The sequence below is a fragment of the Podarcis liolepis genome (genome assembly GCF_965112155.1).
Source record: "Podarcis liolepis genome assembly, chromosome: 8".
NCBI classification, from domain to species: domain Eukaryota; kingdom Metazoa; phylum Chordata; class Lepidosauria; order Squamata; family Lacertidae; genus Podarcis; species Podarcis liolepis.
Window position 1 is genome coordinate 5,196,803 of NC_139560.1, and position 20,907 is coordinate 5,217,709.

The following is a 20,907-nucleotide window of genomic DNA, read 5'->3' on the forward strand; positions in this document are numbered from 1 at the left end:
TAGCTTGCAAAATTTTTGCTTCAGTCTATTTACAAAAGCGGAAGGCGGACTTCCTGTTTAGAACCTTTCCGCTTCGGTGCCAAATTAAAATGTTTCGTAGTCCAATTTTCCGTTCTACTCACAGGTAGTTGTTTAGAGTCCAATTGTCCACAGGAAAAAGTCAGTGCTCTCCGGCAACGGCTGTGCGGCTTCACTCCGTAAAAGTAGCAGTCGATTCAAAACACCGCACCACTCACCCCACTTCGCTTCAGATCCCCTAAAAAGGGTTTCCCCGCGAGTAGGGGAGGCGCTCTTGGTGTCAGCCGAATCCCACGTTCCCAGGCTTCCTCCGCCTGGGATTTTTGAAGGGTCTCCGCCTTCGCCGCGGCGGCAAGACCCGATTTTCACGGAGCGGGTTCCTCTCGGTCAGAGGAACTCTGCCATTGCCGATGGTGCTAACCCGGAAGTCCTACACTTTCCATTTTTAAGTTCGCAATAGAGTAGTTGCTTTGGAAGACATCAGGCATCTGCACAACATGACCAGTCTAATGAAGTTGATGTTGAAGAATCATTGCTTCAAAACTGGTGATCTTTGCTTCTTCCAGTACACTGGCATTAGTTCACTTGTCTTCCCAAGTGAAGGGTAGAATTTTTCAGAGACACTGCTGATGGAATCTTTTGAGGAGTTGGCGTTTATAAATGGTCCATGTTTCACAAGCATACAGTAAGGTTGGTAGTGCAACAGCTTTGTAAATCCAGGATATCCCATGCTAAGAACAGAAGAAGGGTGGCTGCTGGATCAGACTAAAGGCCCACCCAGTACATCATCCTGTTTCCTACTGTGGCCAACCAGATGGCTCTGGGGGGTCCAAAAATGGATCATGAGCGCACAAACAGGTCACATTCCCCAGCAACTGGCATTCAGGCCAATGGACCACGTAGTCCAGCATCATGTTCTCACAATGGCCAACCAGTGTCTGAATGGGAAACTCACTGGTTCCATCACCTCCTGGCAAATAGAAGGGGAAGAAATGGAGGAAGTGAGAGATTTTACTTTCTTGGGCTCCATGATCACTGCAGATGGTGACAGCAGTCACGAAATTAAAAGACACTTGCTCCTTGGGAGAAAGGCAATGGCAAACCTAGACAGCATCTTAAAAAGCAGAGACATCACCTTACCAACAAAGGTCCGTATAGTTAAAGCCATGGTTTTCCCAGTAGTGATGTATGAAAGTGAGAGCTGGACCATAAAGAAGGCTGATCGCTGAAGAATTGATGCTTTTGAATTATGGTGCTGGAGGAGACTCTTGAGAGTCCCATGGATTGCAAGAAGATCAAACGTATCCATTCTTAAGGAAATCAGCCCTGAGTGCTCACTGGAAGGACAGATTGTGAAGCTGAGGCTCCAATACTTTGGCCATGAGAAGAGAAGACTCTCTGGAAAAGACCCTGATGTTGGGAAAGATTGGGGGCACAAGAAGAAGGGGACGACAGAGGACGAGATGGTTGGACAGTGTTCTCGAAGCTACAAACATGAGTCTGACCAAACTGCGGGAGGCAGTGGAAGACAGAAGTGCCTGGCTTGCTCTGGTCCATGGGGTCACGAAGCATCGGACACGACTAAACAACTAAACAACAATAACAATATACGTTGGAACTAAGATCATGGCCACTGTTCCCATCCCCTCCTGGCAAATAGAAGAGGAAGAAATGGAGGCAGTGAGAGATTTTACTTTCTTGGGCTCCATGATCACTGCAGATGGTGAAAGCAGCAACGAAATTAAAAGACGCCTGCTTCTTGGGAGAAAAGCAATGACAAACCTAGACAGCATCTTAAAAAGCAGAGACATCACCTTGCCAACAAAGGTCCGTATAGTTAAAGTTGTTGTTTTCCCAGTAGTGATGTATGGAAGTGAGAGTTGGACCATAAAGAAGGCTGATCGCCCAAGAATTGATGCTTTTGAATTCTGGTGCTGGAGGAGACTCTTGAGAGTCCCATGGACTGCAAGAAGATCAAACTTATCCATTCTTAAGGAAATCAGCCCTGAGTGCTCACTGGAAGGACAGATCGTGAAGCTGAGGCTTCAGTACTTTGGCTACCTCATGAGAAGAGAATCATAGAATCATAGAATCATAGAATAGAAGACTCCCTGGGAAAGACCCTGATGTTGGGAAAGATGGAGGGCACAAGGAGAAGGAGATGACAGAGGACAAGATGGTTGGACAGTGTTCTCAAAGCTATGAACATGAGTTTGACCAAACTGTTGGAGGCAATGGAAGACAGGAGTGCCTGGCGTGCTCTGGTCCATGGGGTCACGAAGAGCCGGACACGACTAAACAACTAAACAACAACAACAACATATGTTGGAAGCTGCCCAGAGTGGCTGAGGGCAACCTAGTCAGGTGGGCAGGGTATAAATAATATTATCATTACTATGGAATAGGACATCCCTATTTTCATCAGAGAAATGTTGGAGGGTGTGCAGGAGCCACTAACCCTTTTAGCCCTGTGAGCACTGTGGGATTTTTTAGACAGAGGGACAGAGGACACTATACAATCTTGCAGTGCACACACACCCTGATCGCTTGGGAAAGCAAAATGTTGGTTCTGGCAGAATTAATCTGAACCTTGAAACCTCAACGAGCTGAAGGAGGAACTTCCTCCCTTAGCTCTGTGTACAGATGCCAGGCACATCCTAATTTAGGGGCTGCACAGAGAATCTGCTTTCCCAGTGCACCACCACCTGAACTATTGAGGGTGGCAGAACTACCAAGAGGGCAATCTTAACACCATCCATCACATAGACACACAGAATTATAGAGTTGGAAGGGACTCTGAGGGTCAGCTAGTCCAGCCCCCTGCAATGCAGGAATATACAAGTGCCTCTTACGGGAATCAAACCTGCAACCTTGGCATTATCAGCACTCTCCCCAACTGAGCTATCCTGTCATGGTGCCCTGTTTTCTTTCTGCCTCAGCTTGTCTTCTGCCAAAAACCACATTATTCGTCCTGCTGTCCACTGGGGCAGAACTAAGCAACTTATGCAATTTACGTAATTAATGCTGTACATAGCCCTAGGATCATTATATTACTCATTACGCAATGCAAATAGGAGGGAAGGGGGACCGTAATCAACTGCATATCATTGACGGATTGAAAGCAACAGCAAATACCAATTGCGCTTGTTGGAATGATTTCTGTAAGTGGACCCTCTCAATTTCCTCTTCCGTTTCTGCTTTTGCCAGAATTCTCTGACAATCCTAGACATTCGCTCCCATTTCGCGGCAAAGCATCACATACTTTCGTCCCCCTACAGTGCAGCCCTCAATCATGCTTCATGCATAATGTGAGCTGCTGAAAGTGTCAAAATTGGTTGCTTGGCATCTGTCTGTCTCGGGAGACCATGAAGGAGCGTGCTTTTGGGAGTGGAGGGGGGGGGGATATCCAAAGCTGGGAACAACATCCAGGAATAGAAATCCCAGAAGTTTATTTTCCTGGATGGATACTGTCTGTGTCGCAGACCCGTTGGGAGAGACCAGCAGCCCTCGCCCACCATCCTTGCTCAGAGCTGATGGGTGCCCTCCTTGATGGACGCGGTGAGAGATCAAGGAGACATCAACAACCCGTGTGTCTGTCTTCTTCCTTGGCAGTCCTTTTTTGCACAGAATTAAGCTTCTCGGGAGACATATCAGACATGAAAGCCTCAAGCTACATGATAGCATGCATCAGTTACTTCCCGTGACCCTTGTCACTGTGTCCCTTACGGCGAGATTTATTTTCTGAGGAGTTTCCCATGCAGCGAAAGGGGTCCCACTCCTGACTCGCTGGCGGTGGTGGTGTCGCCGTTGGAAAATATCCAAGCAAAACAGAACGGCTTCTGTCTGAAAATGTAGCATTCTAAATTATCCCACCCAGCCCCATGGGCCACTGCTGTAGCTGTTTCTTTCTGAGCTGATGTGGGCTCTTGTCTTCTGCAGAGGAGAGGTGAATTGGCCCAATCTGATGGTTCTTTTAGTGCCAAACAGAGGATTTTTTTTGTTTTTAAAGAAAGCCCCTAGGTGAGAGATGGAGGTGTTGCTTTGAGCAAGAGACTCTCTTCGCATCCAGCTTTGATTTGTAATTAACTCCCTGGGCCAAAGAATTTGTGGCAGCTTTAATTGTCATTTCCCTCCTGATTGATGGGTACATTTTATGCTGCTGGTGACACTATCCTGTTGTTTTTTTTGAAAAAAAACCTGTGTGTTTATTGTTTATTTATTTTGCAGAGAGGGGATTTTAAAGCAGAATTCCTCTTTTCCTGTAATGCCTCTCTTTTGTTTTAATTTGTTGTCATTTGCATCTGTAATTGCTTGTTGGTCCTATATTTTGTCAACCACTTTGAGTGTGACTTGGGTTATGTATAAATTAAATTTCGGGATTTGCTCGCTACTCCATACCATGTAATTACTTTCTATTATCTTAATTTACAGATAGCATTGAAGCCAACATCGAGACTGCCTCCTCAAATGTACAATCTGCCAATGAGCAGTTGGCCAAGGCCAGCCAACACCAAGTAAGTTTGTGTGTGTGTTTTAAGGAACAGAAAAATATCCTGATTAGATCCATGCTATTTAAAATGATTTGGGCAAATTGAACCTGGCTCTGTACCAGTAACTCTCTTACCGTGTTTGGAAGTGACTTGGAGAGTGTTCCTAAAATGAGAGCTAAACCTCTCTCTCTTTTTCCCCCTCCCAATATTTAAATGACTTTTTTTCCTCTGCTGGCAGCTTGCATTAAAGACATCATTTTGAGACCTGCATATTAAGCAGACTTTTCCCAACAGAAAACGAAGCAATTAGCAACTGTTGTTCTTTGAAAAATGGTGTTAAAATGCATCCTTTACGCCTGTTGTGTTCTCCCTTTTTGCAGCATCCTAACTAGACAGCTGATTGAAAAGATTGTGTTGCCAGCAGATGTGGTCCCGTGGGGAAATGGGATTAAGCCGCAGTCTTTTAAAGCTTCTACCAAAGGTCCTTTTGCACTGTGGCAAGAATGAAATAGGCACATGCAAACTGCTAGACGTGTTTGAGAATAGGCAGAGTTGTTGATGGACTCTGGAAAAATGTGTGTGGATACACCCGTACTACGAAACAGGGCCTAGAACAGGGGTCAGCAAACATGTTCAGCAGGGGGCTGGTCCACTGTCCCTCAGACCTTGTGGGGGGCCGGAGTATATTTTGGAGGGGGAAAAATGATTCAAGAGCACCACGAGCCCCTATGGCTGCTTACCTGTGTCTTGCGAGCAGCAGGGGATGGCAGCGGTGGTGGCGGCAGAGGGACGATGAGCGGTGCGCGAAAGGGCTCCAGAGAGAGGCTGCTTAAAATGGCAGCCGCTCGAGCACTGCTGCTGCTGCTGCTGGCACCAACAAGGCCCAGCTCCCTTCCTCCTCTAGACAGGGCAGGGAGAAGCCAGGAGGAGGGAGGGAGGGAGGAGGACGCGCCACCGAGGGAGGGAGAGGGAAAGAACTCACGAGCTGGCGATCCACACAGTGATTCCCGGACCATCCGCGGGCTAGATCCAGAAGGCAATTGGGCCTGATCCAGCCCATGGGCCTTAATTTGCCTACCCATGGCCTAGAACATGTGAGAGATCCCAGGTTTCGCCTGAAACTGACAGGTAAGATGTTCGGCTTGGCCGTGGGGTCCTCATGACCATCTTGTTACTCTGTTGTGGCGAAAATACTCTCTATCTCTGCCATCTCACCATCTGAGCAAAGGTTGGGGCTGTTCCTTGATAAGCAGCTTTTGTATACTGGTAGGATAAGAAAATAAGGAGCCAAGGGCAAAGCAGAAGGCACCTGATGTCTCTTCTGTCCCCAGAAACCCACCAGAAGCAGGTGGACTCCAGAAATAGCTAGCATGCAGCTCCTTCGACTGCCACAGACTGTGCTGAGGCCCATAGAGGAGAATTTCCAAGCTGCTTTCATGTCTTGCAAACATAAATGTTCCCGGGGACTCCATGGCTAGACACCAGGGCTCCTTTAACAGGTGGCTGACCTTGCTGTCTTGCCAAGAGCTGCCCATCACTAAGCAATAGGTAGGAAATTGGCCATCCTTCTCAGCAGATGTCTGAATGCAATACAAGAGATGAGACTGACTAATGAAGGGATCCCAGACCCGCTAAAGATGGTCTAGGCCATGGGTCTGCAAACTAAGGCCCGGGGGCCAGATCTGACCCAATTGCCTTCTGGATCCGGCCTGCGGACGGTCCAGGAATCGTTGCATGGATCGGCCTGGGGATTCTGATCATTCAGGCTTTGCCATTTCCCCCCTCCCTCTCACAGACCGTGGCGTCGGCGTCTCCTCCCTCCCTCCATCCTCCTGGCTTCTCCCCGCCCTGCCTAGAGGAGGAAGGGAGCTGGGTTTTGTTGAACCACAGTTGGCTGAGTGCCATTTTAATCAGCCCATCTCCGGAGCCAGCCCTTTCACGCTGATCATCGTCCCCCCGCCATCGCTGCTGCTACCAGCCCCTGGCACTCGCAAGGCACAGGTAGGCAGCCACCGGGGCTTGTCCGGTCCTGTGGAGAAGGGTGGGGAGAGTCGGGGGGATTTTTTCCCTTCAAAATATAGTCCGGCCCCCCACAAAGTCTGAGGGACAGTGGACCGGCCCCCTACGGAAACAGTTTGTCGACCCCTGACTGGAGCCATTGCTGTGCACTACAAACTCCTCAAAATACAAAGGTCTTTGCATTTTCATTACAGCGTAAGAGCAAATGCATGTTAGAAAGCATCTTCTCTATAAATGAGCACCTTTTGGTCCTCCGTGTGTTGAGACCTGTGAGCATCGTTCTCCCTGGGCTGATTCCTGAACATGCTCCCACCCCATGGATGCTCAGAGAAACAAGACGACTTCTTCTGACTAACTGGATCCCTCACTCTTGCCTCCTCTCCTCATCTTCGTGTGTCTCAGCTGCATTGGTTGCTTCCTCTCAGGGTTTAGCCAGCTCCCTTGCAGGAATTGTAATCCCAAAAGGACACACACACACAAATACATATGGATGGTCCCAAGGAAAACAGAATGGAAATCCTGCTAGATGCCCTGGACATGCTAGCAGTTGTTCACTAGTCTCAGACTCCCATCTAAAATATGGCAAGGATCATTTTGTTGTGCAAGGATTGCAATGAATCAGTTTCTGCTGACATATTTCGGTTTTATATGTAGTATAAACACATTTTATAAAATTGTATTTTTCCGTGTATAAGACAAGGTTTTTTTTTTTATTAAAATGTTTAGACATTTGGGGCTCATCTTATATGTTGCTATATGTTGCTTCTGGGAGCCAGAAAGTGTCCATGGCTATTGGGCGTGTTATTGGTGGCTGCGTCAAGGGCTGGGCTTGATTGGCTGTCGCTGCGGCAATTGGGCGGGCGATTGGGGACAGTGGATTGGAGGCGTTTGCGATACGTGCAAGTGGCAGTGTAGGTCTGGTGGATGAGAAATTTTCGGCAATCACCCCCCCCCCCCCCTGCAAAAAATAACTCAACAACTCTGGGCATTTCCCCCCATTTTCTTAATTTGGAGTCTCCCAAAATAGGGGGTGTCTTATACATGGGGGCGTGTTATAGTGTTATACACGGAAAATCGGCACTTTATTCTATTTTATGTAAACGGCTTAGGGATTTTGCATGTTAAGCAGTATATAAATATTATTGAGGATTGTTATGGTCATGGAATCATAGAATCTTGGAAGGAACCCAGGGGTCATCTAGTCCAACCCCCTGCCATGCATGAATCCCAGCGAAAGCATCCATGGCAGATGGTCATCTAAACTCCGCTTAAAAACCTCCAAGGAAGGGCAGTCCACCGCCTCTCGTAGGATCCTGTTCCACTGCTAAAATGATGTTTTTGAACATTTCCAAGTGCTAGAAAATACCAGGCATGATTTGGAGCACCACAGACCTGGATAGCTGGGCAACCAGGGACAGCCCTAATTAGGGAAGAAGTGGAGATTCTAATTCACTTTAATGAAATACAAGCCACTTTGGGCTTCCCTTGCGTTGTTAACAACGAGAGAGGCAAACCGCAACATTGTTTGTGCGATCGGCGTGTGATGCAATTAAGCCGTATTGTTTTAATTTCCATTTAGGAACGGATAGGAGCAGGTGGCCCTAATAAAACCTGCACTTTCAATGGTTTCCCCCTCCTTTTTTTTCTTTTCCTTCCTGGCCTGCTGCATTGGCTGAATACGAAAGCTTGCCTGTGATTACAGGTATGAGAGTACTGTCGGTTTGCAAGGCAGCGTTTGTGCACCTGCTGTTTTTATGCTTACCTTAATGCAAGCTTTTCCCCGCTCCCTCCCCCGAAGCAGCTGCTTCCCTCAGAACGGGAAGGGGAGCTGCTAAATGAAGTGAACGAATGTGGCAACTTCACCTTTTGCTAGGTCTGAGCCTTTTGTGCTTCCATTCAGAGCCCCGTTCCTCTCTTTTTTTATTTTTTTATTGTTTTAAATCTGTCCCGCCCTCCCTCAAATAAGTGCATCTGCAATGAAACATTTATAGGGCCGGGTTCATTCGGGGCTTTGGGATGCTTCTAAGCTTGGAGGTGCAATCTTCCAAGGGACACGGCAGAGACATCCGAGCAGCTGTGTATTCTGCTGTGATGTGACAAAGCGCAGGTGTTTCTTTGGAGCTCTAATTTGAATCGTTTCCAGTTTATGGCAGCAAGCGTGGAGCGAACCAGGTGTGCTTCATGAACGCACCCTAAAAAGGATCCCTTATGGAACTCATTCACACAGGAGACAGTGGTGTCCACCAACCTGGATGACATTAAAAGAGGATTAGCCACATTCATGGAGAAGAGGACTATCAATGGCTACAAGCTATGCAGATAGAGGCATCAATGCTTCTGAATACCAGTTGCTGGAAATGACAAGAGGAGAGAGCTTCTGTTGTGCTCAAATCACGCTTGTGGGTTTCCCACAAGCCGCTGCAAGAAGAAGATTCTGAACTTGATGGTCCATTGACCTGATCCAGTGGTATCTTGAGGTCTTAAGTTGACTTTCTAGTTGAAAAGGCTTTTGATTCACTTGGATGAACCAAGAAAGCCAGAACTCCATTGTGTGCACCACAGCCTCTGAGCAGTGAGGGAGACTGACAGGTTCTAGCACTTACCCAGGACTCAGTTTCTTTGGAGTGAAGGTCAATAGTAGTGGTGGTATCTTTAGGATGTTTACACATCTATACAACCTGAGTGGGGGGTGAAGGGACTCACAGCATTAACCCTCCCAACAGATCCTGTTTCCTCGTTATGTTTCCAGGGAAGCCCCATACTCAGCTTCTGGGTCCAGCCCAGAGCAATACAATGAGTCTCCAGCTTCCGGTCATAACGCACACACAAACACAACTCCCATGGTTCCACATCCTGGGATGACTTGGCATCCAGCCCAATGAGAAGCCCATTGTTGTTCAACGTCTTTCTAAATGACTTGGATGAAGGAATTGAGGGGGTGCTCATCAAAATGGCAGATGATACCAAACTTGGGAGGAATAGTTAATGCCTCAGAAGACAGAATCAGAATTCCAAATAACCTTAACAGATTGGAGACCCAGGTACAAACTAACAACATGAATTTCAGTAGGGACAAATGTCAGGTTCTACACATAGGCAGGAAGAACCAGATGCACAAATATAAAGTGGGGGACACCTGGCTTACCAGCAGTATATGTGAAAAGGACTTAGGGGTCTTGGTGGACCACAAGCTTAAGATGAATCAATGGTGTGATGCAACGGGGGGGGGGGAGAGAGAATTCTGTTCTAGGCTGCATCAACAGAAGTATAGTGTCCAGATCAAGGGAAGTAATTTTGCCTTGGTCAGAACACACTTGGAATACTGCGTCCAATTCTGGGTACCACGATTTAAGAAGGATGTTGACAAGCTGGAATGAAGGCAACCAAGATGATCAAGGGTCCATGATTATATGCAATAACTGCTGCCTTCTTAGAGTGTACCATCACTTTGTTCATAGAATCATAGAATTGTAGAGTTAGAAGGGACGCCAAGGGCAGAAATCTCAACTAAAGCATCCATGACAGATGGTTGCTGCTATGGTCACATAGTTCACTCTTTGAGATGCTGGTGACAACACTTCACTGGCCAGCTAAGGCCATTCACCTTGCAAAGGTACTAGTCAGGCTGGTTCCACAGCTTTTTCTTCTAGATTCTCAACCTGGTTTCTACTGGCACCGATGCGAAAGGAGGTTGAGTCACAAAGGAGTCACGGAGCCCTTTGCTGGTGACTGTGTCTTGATCTCTATTGGACTCTGGGCGCACGCTATGAGGCACTCAGATGGGCGACATGTTCCTTAAAGGACTGCAGAGTCGAAGCAAGTAAAAACTCGCTAAGCATCAGAGGAGCAGTACCAAAGGAGCCTGCATAACCTGGAGGCAGTAAATGCCCAAAGATTCCAAATGCCGAGTGTCACAGCTGTGGAGCCCAGGGCAGTACCATTTTGGACTGTCAGCTTGTCAGATCACATCAACTAAAACTCCATCGGGCACAGTTGACCTCCAGCTTCAGGGAAATCCAAGGGCTCTCTGGGACTAAATGCTTTGCAAACTGGGGTGTCCCACACCCTGCACCGCCTCTGGTTTGGAATATAGAGTTGCAGATTTCTTCCTCTTCTAAATCAACTAAATTGATGTAGTTTCATACCCTGCAAATGTCCCAATGTTCAACTTTCAACAAACTACACTTCCCAATATTGTTTGGGGGAAGCCAAATGCTTTCAGTTTGGGGCATATGTCTAACCTAAATGCACGAGACTGCAGCCTGAGCATTTGAAACAGCTCCAGCTTTCTTGAATATCTGTCCAATTGTTGTTGTTGTTTAGTCGTTTAGTCGTGTCTGACTCTTTGTGACCCCATGGACCAGAGCAGCCAGGCACTCCTGTCTTCCACTGCCTCCCACAGTTTGGTCAAACTCATGTTGGTAGCTTTGAGAACACTGTCCAACCATCTCGTCCTCTGTTGTCCCCTTCTCCTTGTACCCTCCATCTTTCCCAACATCAGGGTCTTTTCCAGGGAGTCTTCTCTTCTCATGAGGTGGCCAAAGTACTGGAGCCTCAGCTTCAGGATCTGTCCTTCCAGTGAGCACTCAGGGCTGATTTCCTTAAGAATGGATAGGTTTGATCTTCCTGCAGTCCATGGGACTCTCAAGAGTCTCCTCCAGCACCATAATTCAAAAGCATCAATTCTTCGGCGTTCAGCCTTCTTTATGGTGCAGCTCTCATTTCCATACATCACTTCTGGGAAAACCATGGCTTTAACAACACGGACCTTTGTTGGCAAGGTGACGTCTCTGCTTTTTAAGATGCTATCTAGGTTTGTCATTGCTTTTCTCCCAAGAAGCAGGCGTTTTTTAATTTTGTGACTGCTGTCACCATCTGCAGTGATCATGGAGCCCAAGAAAGTAAAATCTCTCACTGCCTCCATTTCTTCTCCTTCTATTTGCCTGGAGCTGCAATTACCACCTATCTATAATTCATAAATAAAGGATATTCCAGTGTGACCAATAGGAGAGCGAGGATAATTAATAAAGCTGGGCTGAAACTTCTCCTTTGAGAACGTTTGACTCAGAAGACCAATCCAAGAGCTCAGGCTTATTGCTGTGACTGAAGATACTTGGAGTTGAACCTACCGTTCTGCTACCCTTCTCTTCTTTGAATCAGAGCACCATAGAATTGTAAAGTTTGAAGGGACCCTGAGGGTCATCCAGTCCAACCCCCTGCCATGCAGGAATCTTGGGTAAAGCATCCATGATAGATGGCTATCCAGCCTCTGCTTTAAAAACTTCCAAGGAAGGAGAGAGTCCACAATCTTCCAAGGGAGACCGTTCCACTATGAAACAGCTCTTCCTGAGTTCTTCCTAAGTCAGAATCTGTTTTCTTGTGATTTGAATCCATTGGTTCAGGTCCTACCCTCCAGAGCAGGAGAAAACTAGCTTGCTCCATCTTCCATGGGACAGCCCTTCAGATATTTTAAGATGGCTATTTTATTTCCTTTCAGTCTCCTCTTATCCAGGCTAAAAATACCCAACTATCTCCACCATTCCTCGCAAGGCTTCCAGACCCTTTATCTTCTTGGTCACTTTCCTCTACACATGTTCCAGCTTGTCAACATCCTTAGGAGTCCAGGGTGTGTGTGACGAAGGCAGAATAGAGTATACTGTTATTTCTTTTGATCTGGACACTAGACTTCTGTTGAATGACAATCCCCTTTTTTACTGCTGCCTTTGTGACAGCATTTCTCCCCCAACCCTGCGCACCTCTGTTCCTAACCAGCTGGTCTCCATGCCATTGCCTTTGTGATGGACACAAGAGATGCTCTGTGGCCAGACAGCAGTCAAGGTTTGAATGGCGATGGGCAATTTGTAAATGAAATGGGGTGTGTAATTATTCATTATCCTCTGGCCCATGAGTCATCAAGCGCTGGTTCCCCAGTGCTTCCTGTCAGGAGAATTTTGCTTCTTGGGAGGTGTGAGGAGCCTTTTTAACATCTCTGTGTTGAGAAAGTATCACTGGATCATTAAAATCCAATGTAATTCTGGTTTGGGCTTGTCTGTCACAGTCCAGTCTACAGGCGAGGACATCGGGACCGGGGGCAAGATGGCAGGGTGGGAGCAGGAATGAGAGTCCAGAAGCCAGGGGTCCTAGGGTCAGGAAGCAGGGAGTCATGAAGTCAAGGGTCCGAACGTCAAGAAGCAAGGAGTCAAGAAGCCGAGGTCTGAGGATCAGCCAAATGCAGCAAGGAAATGAGTTGCTGTGGCAAAGAGCCGAAGAGAAATGCTGACCTTATATCCCTTCCCGGCTCTTGCCACCAGGTGCAGTGAGTTACCAATTGGCCTCACCTGTGCGGTCGTGCCTTGCCTCGCCAGAACAAACTTAGGAAGGCCCCAGTCCTGTGTAGCCCTACTGGTCACAGGGCATGGCTCCTGCATGCAATCCTGACATTGTCCCCTGCCCACCTCTCAGGAGTGGGGGTTAACACCAGGATGTTTGTGGCATGGATAAAACATGAGTGGCTAAGATAAGCAAGCCTAGTTGAAAATCAAACTGTAAGAGTTGGAGGAGACCGCAGTGCTGAACATCTGCATCAAAGAGATGTTCAGGTCCTTCTTTGAAACCTTCAGCAAGGGGGACAGCTCATCCCACATTAGGTGTTTATCCAACTAAGATCATATCCACAACTCAAATTAAAAGCACATTGAACAGCCATGGCTTCCGCCAATGAATTTTAGGAGCTATTTTTGGAAGAAGAAAAAACACAATGAAGAAGAGCCCTCCACTTTCCAAGGTAGTCCTCTATCAAACAGCTCTCGCTGTCAGAAAATTATTACTGATGTTAAGTCGGAAACTCCTTTCTTGTAACTTGAAGCCATTGGTTCGGGTCCTGGCCTCTAAGAGCCAGATAAAGCAAGCTGGTTCCATCTTCCTTGTGACAGCCCTTGAGTCTCCTCTTTGCCAGACTAAACATACCCAGCTCCTTCAACCGTTCCTCATCAGGCTTGGTTTCCAGACCCTTCAACATCTTGGCTGTCCTGCTTGGCATACATTCCGGTTTGTCAATATCCTTGTGAAATTGTGGCACCCAGTGTTAGAATTCCTGATCTATGATTGCAGTCATGGGATTGTTGTCTTTCACGTGACGTGATATGTTTTGACTCCACAGAGTGGGAAGTGACGAAGACAGGATGTTCGTGTTCCTGTGTTCCATGAAGTGGGACTATTGTCCGTTGTTCTTTTTCTCTTTGCTGTCTGATGCTAGAGAGGGAGCCATGTTGCAGTGCTCCCTGTGTGTTTATATGTAAATAAAGTAGATTAGCCAAAATGCTGAGTTACTGAGGTCTGTTACACAAAGCTGCGAAGACTCTGCGGATCTCTTAAGTGTGCCGATGTCGGTTGGCATCGGTCGCTGTGATGTTCAGGCTGAAGAAAGCTTATGAAGCTCTCGAACGATCGACCAGGAGGGAGAGAACATGCCAGTCGGGCATGTCTCTACCAGGGTCCTACTCGAGTGTAGGCTGAACTCCTGACACCCAGAACTGGGCACAGGACTGCAGATGGGCTCCAGTTGATCTCCTATGTCCCCAAATGCTATGACCCTGTTCCACATCCCTTAAAAGTGGAGTGGGGTGATGCACAAATCAAAATAACAGCATTATGTTTCCTGTTCTTTCATCTGAGAGCCTTGAACTGTTTTCTTTACTCAGTCAAATTTTGCCTCTCCAAAAACAGAGAGAAGGTTCTGAATAAATCCCAGCATTGCTTTGAAAACATCCGTTGATAGATGGTAAGAGCAGCAACAATATTAATGCCAGAGAGGGTTTTTGGATGGGAGGGAGAGGGAGAGAGCGAGAGATAAATGTTTAAATTGCTGCAGTAATAGGTTAATTGAAATTTAGCATGTTTTGCAAGTATTAATCACCCTCTAAATGGGATTTAGGTAATTGATCCTGCGTTGATCTACAATTTCTCTTTTCCTTCCTTCCAGCAGCAGAGCAGTCCTCATATAGTTCATTGATATTTTGTCCTTTCTTTAGCTGTGATTCCGGCATTGCGGGGTGTGTGGACTAGATGACCTTTGGAGTGCCTTCCGACCGTACAGTCTTATGATTCTGTTATTCTTTGGGCAGATTCTCTTTTCTCCCTTCTGCCCTGCACGCCGTCAGCAAGAGGCTCTTGCAGATTTAGGAATCTCACTGCTCCTTTTTAATATATGGGAAATTATTTCAATAATGTCAGAGCTGATCCTGCAGTTGGTTTGGCTGAGGGCTCATTCTGGGGTTTCATTTGACAACAGGCATTAACCTCTCTTGAACCAAATTTCAGAAAACATCTACTTCAGTGTCGATATGGAGAAAACTCAGCAGCCTTTCAGCAGAGCTGCATTTAATTGTGACTCGGGAAAATATAATTTATTACGCAATCCTGCCTGCCTGCAGTTCTGCAGAGGCACTAAGCCTTCAGTGAGAAAGATGGGGTTTTCTGTTTTTCACCCCTCCATAGGATCACGTGTGTGTGTGTTAGAAACCTCTCAATTATGTTTGTTTTGTACCCAGTCTCTGTAAAATTATCCTGTTCTACAAGCTATGGATTTATCTGACACAGACACCAAAAAGCCAGTATGGTTTTGGGCAGATAAACGCTTCTGGAGTAAACATTTTGGACCTTCCCAGTTTTTCCTTTGCTCCACCTTAGCAAGAGATGAAAGAGACATTCATTCTGTCCACATTTTTCAAGCAGAATGTCCTAATTTAGATATGCATGCTGGTTGGAATGCAGCTATCAATTCTCTTACACATTAGATTACCGTAAGTTATCAGAAGCTTGGACTGACGGGAATTGTAGTCAAACAACATCTGAACAGCCTTGGCCCTAAACAGCTTCGGCCCAGTATACCTGAAGGAACGTCTCCACCCCCATCGTTCTGCCCGGACACTGAGGTCCAGCTCCGAGGGCCTTCTGGTGGTTCCCTCACTGCAAGAAGCGAGGTTTCAGGGAACCAGGCAGAGGGCCTTCTCGGCAGTGGCACCCTCCCTGTGGAACGCTCTCCCACCAGGTGTCAAGGAAATAAAACAACTATCTGACTTTTAGAAGACATCTGAAGGCAGCCCTGTTTAGGGAAGTTTTTAGGGAAGTTTGGATCTTTTATCGTGTTTTTAATATTCTGTTGGGAGCCGGCCAGAGCAGCTGGGGAAACTGAGCCAGATGGGAAGGGTATAAATATTATTATTATTATTATTATTATTATTATTATTATTATTATTATTGGCACATGGAATTTTGGCCACCACTACTGACACTGCTGGCATCATCAGAAAGGAGAAAGTGCATATTCTTTTAATTCTCAAATACATCCAATTGAATGGTCAGAAGCTGGATAACTTTAGACAGTCTACAAAGCTCTTAACAAGTCAGAACTCCCTAGAAGGCAAGCAGTGGTGGTATTTTTGTTTTGTTTCTTTCTTTCTTTTTTTTGAGACCCAGTGTGGTGTAGTGGTTAAGAGCGGTAGTCTCGTAATCTGGGGAACCGGGTTCGCGTCTCCGCTCTTCCACATGCAGCTGCTGGGTGACTTGGGCCAGTCACACTTTTTTGAAGTCTCTCAGCCCCACTCACCTCACAGAGTGTTTGTTGTGGGGGAGGAAGGGAAAGGAGAATGTTAGCCGCTTTGAGACTCCTTAAAGGGAGTGAAAGGCGAGGTATCAAATCCAAACTCTTCTTGTTGTTTTGTGAATCAGGTTTGTATAGATTCTCACTCCACTGACATAAGTTGCATTTCCCTGCAGTGGCTGAGAGCAATGCAATACACTCACACAGTAAAGGAAAAGCATTTGTATATTTAAAAATTAGAAGTGCTTCTCAGCCTTCCCCCAGCCTTCCTCTAGCTCAAGCTAATCTTCTTTATTTTATTTTTTTAAAAAAACCTTCCTTCTCCAAAATGGGACATTCTGGCCCCGCATAACCTCTTATTATGTGTTTAAAATTAATGCAAAGTAGGGGGAAATGCAAAGTAGAAGAAAAAATAACCCTGGGCAAAGATTTAAATCAATCTGTTCTGCACTGAATAAATACAAGGGAGATAGATATCTTAGAGGCACTGTGGGAAGAAGTAACAACCCAAAAAGAAAAAGAGAGAATCTTCAGCATCGCTGCTGGAGTGTAGGAGAGGAAAAGGAAGGGCCATTTGCAATGCGATTCCACGTTCTGGGTTTCTGACCTTCCTATTGCTGCCTGCTGGTTGAATGGCTCTGAGCAGCCAGCCAAAATGGTGATTGAGGAAGCTAGGTCTATGTTGTCTATGCTCTGGTAACCTCAAGGTTAGATTGCTGCAATGCGTTATACGTAGGGCTGCCTCTGAAGACAGTTCAGAAACTTTAGCTGGTGCAGAATTCAGCAGCCGGATTGCTCACCCGAGCAAGACAGTTTGAGCATATTACACAGATCCTGGTCTGACTGCACTGGCTGCCAATTAGTTTCCGGGCCCAATTCAAAGCGCTGGTTTTGACCTATAAAGCCTTAAACGGCTCAGGACCACAATACCTCAAGGACCACCTCTTTCCATATGAACTTACCCAGACCCTGACATCATCTTCTGAGGCCCTCCTTCGTGTGCCTCCTCCTCGAGAGGTCCAGAGGGTGGCAACACGAGAGCAGGGTCTTTTCTGCACTGGCTCCCTGTCTGTGGAATGTTCTCTCCCAAGGGAAGTTTGTCTGGCTCCTTCATTATACACCTTTAGGCGCCAGGCAAAAACATTCCCTTTTAACCACGACTTTGGTTGACCTGATCAACATCCTATACCAGCCTTTCTCAACATGTGGGTCCCCAGATGTTGTTGAACTACAATTCCCATCACCCCTAGCTAGCAAGGCCAGAGCTCAGGGATGATGGGAGTTGTAGTCCAACAACATCTGGGGACCCACAGGTTGAGAACCGCTATACACTTTTAAAACGTGGCTCTTTGGGGGGGGGGGTTATTATTGGGTTGGCTTATTGTTTTCATTTTGATTATGTATATAGTAATCTTTTTTGTGAACCGCCCTGAGACCTCCAAGTGTAGGGCAGTATATAAATTCATTAAATAAAGAAAGATGGTGGCTTGTCAAGAACTTCTTTATCAGACTTAGAGCAAAATTGAGGAACCTCCAAGCTTCTCTGTGTCCAACCCTAGAGATTCTCCTTCAGGGTCACACCAGGGCATCCTTGATTGCTTTACCTGGCAGGACCATGTCATTGAACTGGGACAATGCCCCTCTTGCCTGGCCACATACCGGTAGATTGGGATGTTTTAGTTCTGACCAAAAGACAAGTCAGAGGCGAAATGTAGGAGTTTATAAATTTGTGTGGCATGGAGAAAGTGGGGAGAGGCTGGAACTCATGGGCAGCCAATGAAGGTGGGAAGATTTAGGACAGACAAAGGAAAGTTCTTCTTAATGCAGCCTTAGGTTAAAACTGTGGAACTCATTTCCACAGGAGGCAGTGATGGCCACCAACTTCAGAAGTGATGGAATATGCGCAGCTTGCGGATCTAACTTATAGAATAAGAGAATAAGAAGAACATTTGTTTAAAGAAGATTGGAAAATGTTTATTGAATATATGGGGGGAAATTGTGTACACTTGAAAATGTTGGCAGTGTAAATAAGTTTCGATGGAAGTAATAATGGAATACTGAATGGTATAGTCTTTTTATAAAATAGGGAGGGATTTATGCTATTCAAAATGAACAAAGGAAAGAGAAGGAGGGAAGTCAATGATATTTTAAGTGTTCTTATGCTTGAATCCTGCTAATTTGATTTTGATTTTGAATTGATTTTAGAATGCATTACAGTTAATTGATTGTGATTTTCTGTAAACTGTATTACTTTTATTGTTGTTAGCCGCTCTGAGCCCGGCTTCGGCTGGGGAGGGCGGGATATAAATAAATTATTATTATTATTATTATTATTATTATTATTATTATTATTATTATTTTATTTTCGCACAGGCACCTGGTTGGCCACTGTGAGAACAGGTTGCTGCCCTAGATGGGCCTTTGTCCTGACCTTATTTTTTTATTGTTATTAGAATGAGGAACTGTTTCCATCTGATAAAAGGTTGGAGGCTACGCTTGTGTGAGAGAGCTGCATGAAACGACAAATACAAAAGTCAGCTTGCCTTGTTTCTTGGAAGCCACTCAGATGTTGCCTGTGGTCCATGGAGCAGGGTACTGCTCTATCGATTAGATGTCACGTTGCGTTATGAGAATACCCGCATATATACTCTTTAAAAAGCCCTGGATGTTTAATCAATAGAGCTGCACTTTAGTCACTGTTCCTGTCAGGCTGGAGATGAAAGAGCATAAAGGCAGGATGCCGGCACAGAAGTAAATTTCTCAGGCTGCAGGCCCGAGTGTCGTGCATTCAAAACCAAAGGAAGAAATAAGATAATGGACTCAGCTGCCACTGCCATCGCGGTGTCACAGGAGATAGCCAATCAATAGTGGTCAGAAGAGATTATCAAGAAGCAGAGCTGGAGAGGGGAGCTTGCTAGCCTAGCTTACAGCATACTGAGGGACTTCTGTGGAATACACATGGCTGGGATATGGGGAAGGGTGATAGCGTGGTGATAAAACATCAGCTTTGCAGGCAAGAAGATACTGTATTTTTCACTCTATAGGGCACACTTTTCCCCCTCCAAAAATTAATGGGAAATGTGTGTGCGTCCTATGGAGCGAATGCAGGCTCCTTGGCTTCAGTGTTAGCAATGCGAAGCCTCCGAAGCGCAGAGGGAGCATTCCCTCCGCGCTCCGGAAGCTTCGCGTTGCTTTCGCTGAAGCCTGGAGAGCAAGAGGGGTTGGTGCGCACCGACCCCTCTCACTCTCCAGGCTTCAGGGATAGCCGCCTGAAGCCTTCGGAGCAAGCACGAGTTCCCTCTGTGCTCTGGAGGCTTTGGGTTCCTTTTCCTGAAGCCAGGAGAACAAGACTCTCCTGGCTTCAGCAGAGAGGGAGAGCTGCGCAGTGCCCCTTCAGCCAAGCGGGAGGAGAAATGGAAGGGGCTCCGTTTCTCCTGCCGCTTCGCTGAAGGGGCGCTGAGCAGAGAGGGGGAGATTTTTTTTTCTTGTTCTCCCCCTCTAAAACAAGGTGTGTCCTATGGTCGGGTGCATCTTATAGAGCGAAAAATACGGTAAATCTCCAGGTAGAGTTAGGAGAGATCCTACCCTGGGAACCCAGAAAGCCTGTGTTAGTCATCCAAAGCCACTTCCGCCCTACAGAGGAGGTGGGGTTGTGGGCTTCCTGGCCCCACCACGCACACAGCGGCTGGAGCCCAGCCCCCGTGCAATTGGGGGGATTCCCTGCTGCGTCACCCCCTGGCCAGCCAATCGGCTGGCTCTGGGGGCATGGCCTGCCGTATTTAAGGCAGGACGCAGCCCAGGAACTCCCTCTTTGCCGCCTGCCAGCTGTTCCTGCTTGTGTGACATACAACAATCCACATGTTTGTTCTTAAGGTGGAACGGAATATCCCAACAGTTTCCACAGTTGGAGGCAGCAGTGCTTCTCAATACCAGTTGCTGGAAACCATAGCAGTGGAAAATGCTGTTTTCCTTGGCTGTGGATGACTGGTAGCCAAAGATTGACTCAGGGCACCTGAGCCTCAACTGGCAAACCTGGATCAAGGAATATCCCAATTCTGCGAACCTGATCCGTCAAATAGAGTGCAAGCTCCATCCAAAGCAGATTGAGGCCATTCCTCTTGGATCAGAGGACTATCCACCCACAGGTCACTCTGGTCCATGACCGAAATACAGTGGTACCTTGGGTTATAGACACTTCAGGTTACAGACACTTCAGGTTAAAGTCTCCGCTAACCCAGAAATAGTACCTTGGGTTAAGAATTTTGCTTCAGGATGAGAACAGAAATTGCACAGCGGCGCTGCAACAGCAGTGGGAGGTCCCATTAGCTAAAGTGGTGCTTCAGGTTAAGAACAGTTTCAGGTTAAGAACGGACCTCCGGAATGAATTAAGTTCTTAACCCGAGATACCACTGTAAATCAATTCATTCGTATCCACCCACAGGGCCCCTGTCTTCTACATCTGACTCTTTCTCACAGCACGAGAGACCCACAAACCATCTTCCTCTTCGAACAACGTTATGCTTGGCATTAATGTGGAGGCCTTCAGAAACACCACTGAGGAATCTTGAATGAGATGATAAGACTGGGAAACCGTTCTGGATTTGGGGGTAGGGGTTGGCAGAGAAGAGGCGAGAAACAGCAGGTCTAGGAAAGGCTGATTGGATCCAAGACAGCAGCTGCCTGTCAGAGTTGGTGGCGTAGCACAGATAGGCCGAGTACAGGACAGCCCTGGTTAATCTGAATTCAAACCCAGTCATCTCACGCTCCCATTGCATGCCT

The 20,907-nt window shown here is 46.7% G+C and overlaps 1 protein-coding gene across 1 annotated transcript in view; it reads left to right on the forward strand.

The window, feature by feature from the left end:
• TSNARE1 (t-SNARE domain containing 1) overlaps positions 1 to 20,907 on the forward strand; it is a 401,022-nt gene that overhangs the window by 301,841 nt on the left and 78,274 nt on the right. The window contains exon 10 of the mRNA XM_083517030.1: positions 4,450 to 4,532. Within this exon, the coding sequence (XP_083373156.1) occupies positions 4,450 to 4,532 (83 nt within the window). The remainder of the gene's footprint in view (positions 1 to 4,449; positions 4,533 to 20,907) is intronic.